General features: G+C 37.2%; 1 protein-coding gene across 1 annotated transcript in view; it reads right to left on the bottom strand.

Annotated features, from left to right (window-relative positions):
• CPS1 (carbamoyl-phosphate synthase 1, mitochondrial) overlaps positions 1-1,635 on the bottom strand; it is a 140,463-nt gene extending 138,828 nt beyond the window's left edge. The window contains exon 1 of the mRNA XM_006891930.1: positions 1,375-1,635. Within this exon, the coding sequence (XP_006891992.1) occupies positions 1,375-1,500 (126 nt within the window). The 5' untranslated portion in view covers positions 1,501-1,635. The remainder of the gene's footprint in view (positions 1-1,374) is intronic.
• Between the last annotated feature and the right edge of the window lie 3,585 nt (positions 1,636-5,220).

A 5,220-nucleotide genomic window follows, 5' to 3' on the forward strand; every position in this document is an offset into this window, starting at 1 on the left:
AATTTAGGTTGTTTATTTTTCATTTCAATGAACATCTACAGAGATTTTGGAATTCCATTCATTCATTGTTGCACCCTTCTCCCCGCACAAACCCTCCCACCACCCCCATTTAAAAGGTTGTTACTGTGGGCTTTCTTTGCATTTAATATGATATGCCTTATATGTCTATTAGCAACTCTTTACTGTAAATTTCTGAAATTGTTAATATGTCACTGTTTTCTTAGTTTAAACTAGTTCTTTTATCTCTCTCTTCCACTCCTCCTTCTCTCATTCTTTGTTTCCCTACCTCTCTCTTTTCCTTTGCTTTGACTCCCATTCATTCATCACATTGTGGAAGTTACAAGAATCTAGGGCCATTGATCAGCAGTGTCAGTGTCTCTCAGAACTAAAGCATCATTAAGTTCTGGCCTGAGCCAACTAACCAGGAGAAGCTATGGAAGTATCTAGAGACATTTTAGTCAATCCAGTAAGTAGAAAAAGTATAAACAGAATACTCTAAATGATTAGAACTTATTTGTACATCAATAGATAGAGGTTTCCTTCATTATTCCTACACCACATTTTATAGCTCTTTCTACTGAAGAAGCAGTATATTTAAAGCTACTGTGAATATTTAATCTTTATGTCCACTAAAGATGATTTTCATTGGCAAGGTTCCCAAGGAGTAATTTCAGGCTTGTCTGATAATAAATGTCTTCATAAAGCTATAGAAATTGCCAGAGGTTCCAACTGGCATTTCACAATTCAGTGTTGGGGGTGGAGCTTCATTTGCACTTGAGTCGGCCCCTTATACACAGATAGACTGGGAGGGACCTGCCTCAAGGGTTTGCCTTAATGTCTGAATCTGTACTGTAAAATTACAAAGTTCATTCTCTAAAAGTCTAAGAAGATAGAAGTGGAAAAAAATATCAAAATTATGTAGATTTTTTTTCTACATAAAAATGACATATTAAAAGAGAAAATGTCCCAGTGAACCAATATGCAATAAGAGCTTAACATTCTAAAAACCATGATATAACTCATCCATAAGCACACACCACCACCCCTCCCCATTTTGAACCCAAACTTTAACTATCGATAACTATCGACTTCTCAGTATAGGCAAAACCCTGATCACATTGACTAATGTTTAAATTCTAAACAGTGCACTTAAACTTTATATGCTCACAGGAATTATAAATCTTCCTTATGTTGGGTGAAAAGTCCCATGATTTGCTTAAGAGCAGGAGAAAATATTAAGAATTTGCTGAGTGCATAGCTTTCTAGGAAACTAAAAATTAATCCGTAGCACTTAAGAGCTGCTTTTCAACCCAGTACCTTTGCCACTCTCATAAACTACAATCTGATCAGAAACATCTGAATACGGAGTGTTACCTTGACAGACAGGAGTCTGATTCCAGGCCTTTGAAATGTCCATTGTTGGTGGGCAGTCACGTTGGTAAGGCCAAAACCATTCTTCAGGGTCTTCACCACTTTGCAAGCTGTCAAAATCCTCGTCATTTTTAAGATGTTGATTTGTGACTAAAATTAAATACAGTGAAATATACTTAAGTGATTTTTGCTATTAATTTTTTTTTTTAAATTAATGGGTAAGAAAGCTGGGGGCAGTTGGAAGTGTAAGGCTGACTGCACAGCACAGCATCTGAATTTCCATTCATTCTGTTATTAAATGCCTTTATCCAAAGCTCCTCCTTCTCTTTAACTCCACCTCCTGAGGTAACGTCCAGAGATGTTCCATGGACATGCAATACAAGTTGCAACACATCAAATACTACCTTCTCCTGCTGAAATAATGCTAGTGTTGTAGAAAACCAGTCATCCATCAAAGGAATTGCTTATGCAGCTGAATAGAATGACCTAGAAATAGTGGACAACCTTAGCAACTACGAAAACTTAGTAGCTACTTCAGAGTAGCAACTAGGAATAATGCTGCAGATCAAAGGCCCGTATTTGCGTTATACGATGCTCAATTTACCTCAAAAAAGGTTTAGGGATTTCTAAAGAAATCTGAAACCATGCCACTTTTGTGCTTTGGAAAAGACATTGGAAACCACACGTAATTCACAGGTTAGCAGAATAAATTTCCCCAACAAATATGGAGTAAACTTTTGCATGCTGTTTTCTTGAGTAAGAAGTAGTATATTACATTCTTACTATCCAGTGCATTGTCCTTATTCCATATTGTAAAAGAATAAGTGGTATCAGGCATAATCCTGCATGATTTTTAAATATGTCAGACGTACAAGAAAGCATGAGAAACACTTGACTTGTTAGTATTACTTCTTTTTTTTTTTTTTAGTATTACTTCTAAGACAAGTTTCCTTTATTAAATTTTTAATGTCACCTAAATGTGAACATTGGTGCTTCGTTCTGAGTAGAAATTGCTTCACTTTATCCTTCACTTTCATGCCCAGTCAGGTCTCATTGGCTGGTGGATATTCTTATTGAAGTGATATGTCTATGGAGAATAGGAAGCACTAGAACTGTTGTCTTTTCTATACTTTGCAAGAGATGCCTAAAAATAAAGGTTAGTGTCTAGGGCTCCCCATAACAGAAAGAGGACTTCAAATGCCACAGAGATTGTAAACTCCAGTATAAACAGATAGTACTGTGTAGGAGTAGGGAGAGAGGAGGCTTTTAAAAAATATGAACAAAGCTACAGCTGAGTCCACCTATCTTGCTTAATATATTCATGAGCTCTCGTGTCCTAGTGACAAGAAGCTGTGCTGCAATTCTGAAGACACGAAGTTCGAGGCCACCAGCTGCTCCACGGGAGAAGGATGGACAATCTCCTCCTGTGCGATTAACTGCCTGCAATTAATTAACCCACTGGAGGGTCAGCTATGGGTCAGCTCCGACTCTATGGTACACTACCACAGGGTCAAACTACCTCACTGCTCCTGGTGATGAAAAACAAAACAGTCTCAATCTAGTGCACCTAAATATTAATAAAGGAGTTTCACAGTAGTACATCCAAATGCTAAGGTAGAATGAATGGATGGATGAATGAACGAATTAAGGAGTGAATAAAAGGACAAAAAGGTGTGTAAACATCAGCATTATATACAGATATTAGATCTGAGCTAAAGTGTAACTCTGGAGGCCTAGTGGCAAGAAGCTGCGCAGGAATGCGGAAGGCAGGTAGTTCGACTCCCACCAGGTGCTCCATGGGAGAATGGGCAGTTAGCTCTCATGCAATCAACTGTCTCTGGAAACCTGCCAGAAAGTCAGCTGAGTCGGTTCCAACTTGACAGTACACAACAAAAATAATATACATATACTTCTGTCCAAATTAAAAAAAAATTAAATCAGAAAAGATAACTTCCACTGTGCATATCTAGTAAAGTTTTGGATGATATTGAACCCTGATTCTTTAAAAGATGTGTAAGAGTTCACCAGACAGACAGAGAAGAAAAGCCACTCCAAACAGAAGGGAGAACACATCCAAGATCATATAGGTGCTAATACACTACTGTTGAGTTGACCCTGATTTGTGCTGATTTGATGAACAACAGAGCAAAACATTGCTTGGCCCTGAACCACCTTCAGGACAGGATTTTCATGTCCATTCTTGCTGTTATGGTGCTGATCCATCTCACCTCATTAAGGATTTCCCTAATTTTTTACTATATCAGACAAGGTGTTCTATTCTGGCAAGCACAAAAGCAGGGATGCATGATTATATTTTAATAGTACTATTTGAAAATACTTTTAAAATGCTGAAAGAATCTGACAAAGCGTAGAATATCAGGGCATGATATTCAAGAGTAAACAAGAATTCCAACATAGACAGTCTTATGTACTCTGACAAGGTTGGTATTAATTATGAGTAAATATTCATAGTAGTCAGAGATTGTATTTGAGCAAGAAATAATGATAAAAAATGTGTCTTAAACAATTTGATGGGTGGAGGGAGGAGGTGGTGGGGGGTGAAGGAAATAGGAATGGTCAGGCAGTGACCTGAAAAGACAGGGTTATTGTGAGCATAATTCAATGAGCATTAAGTTTATAAAGCACAATGTATGGAAATGATTACATGAAACAGAATGTGAATGAAAGTGTGAAATACAACGTATACAAATGCATGCAAACCAATATAAAAAAGATGGATGTTAACAACTCCAGGAAATAATTCTGTCTACAAAGCTCAAAGACATGGGGTATAAGAGTTATAATGAGCCTTCATTTTTGTCAGTAAAACACCTTACATAGAGTCTGCTCCATGTTTCAAGCACCAGAATGAGGAGAGAAAAAACAGACTTTAAAAAATTAGTTAAATATTCTGAATTAGAGACTTAGAAAATTCATGTATTGTGATTCCTCAATCATCTTGAAGACTGGAAATTCCAGAACATAAATTGACAAGCAGTTTTAGAATTAAGAGTTCAAAGTAGACTGAAATATACAACTGTTAAAAAATTTGTTGCATTAGTGAGGGAATTACATTGAGATAGCTCAAAGGTGAGAGGTCATGAGAAATGACTTGTAGAGAATATTAAAGCCACATGGGAAAATTTTGCTATTGTTGCTATTGCATGCCATCAAGTCAGAACCAACTCTAGCTGACCCTCTAGTGGGTTTTCAGAGGCAGTAAATCAAATGGAAGGAGCATGTTCATCTCTCTCCTACAGAGCAGTTTGGGGATCTGAACCACATGTCCTTGGGATTGCAGCACAGCTTCTTAGCACCAGGCCATAGAGAAAGCTACTTTGTTCCTAAAATATTTTACACATAAGCAGTTTTCCATATTGATTATTTCTTCTTTACTTTAAATGTGCATTCCTATGGCTTCCCATTATGTTTCTTTTTAGAAGCAAGCAAATAGCAAGATTTTGGACCACTAACTTTAGACATGTCATCAGCAAAGACCAGTCACTAGAAAAAGCCTTCATGTCCATCATGTTTAAGAAACCAGAGTGTCAACAAAAGAGGGAAGATCACGGTGAGAGGATTTGACAAAACAGCTACAACAATGGGCGCCAATATACCAATGATCATGAAGACGCCATAAGGCTAGGTTGGTTACATTTCAGACTATTGTACATTAGGACACCATGAGTCAATTTCAATTTGTTGTAAAGAATAAGAACTTTTATAACTTATCTCCACATAATTGAGAAGCATGACAGCATACTATATGCATGGGTGAATCTGTGAGTGTGATAATGTGTTTTGTAGTAAGTGGTCATTGAAAGTCCACTGGTAGCCTAGTGGTAAGAA

The sequence above is a fragment of the Elephantulus edwardii genome, unplaced genomic scaffold, assembly GCF_000299155.1.
Source record: "Elephantulus edwardii isolate Elephantulus edwardi_28Jun2011 unplaced genomic scaffold, EleEdw1.0 scaffold00106, whole genome shotgun sequence".
In the NCBI taxonomy this organism is placed as follows: domain Eukaryota; kingdom Metazoa; phylum Chordata; class Mammalia; order Macroscelidea; family Macroscelididae; genus Elephantulus; species Elephantulus edwardii.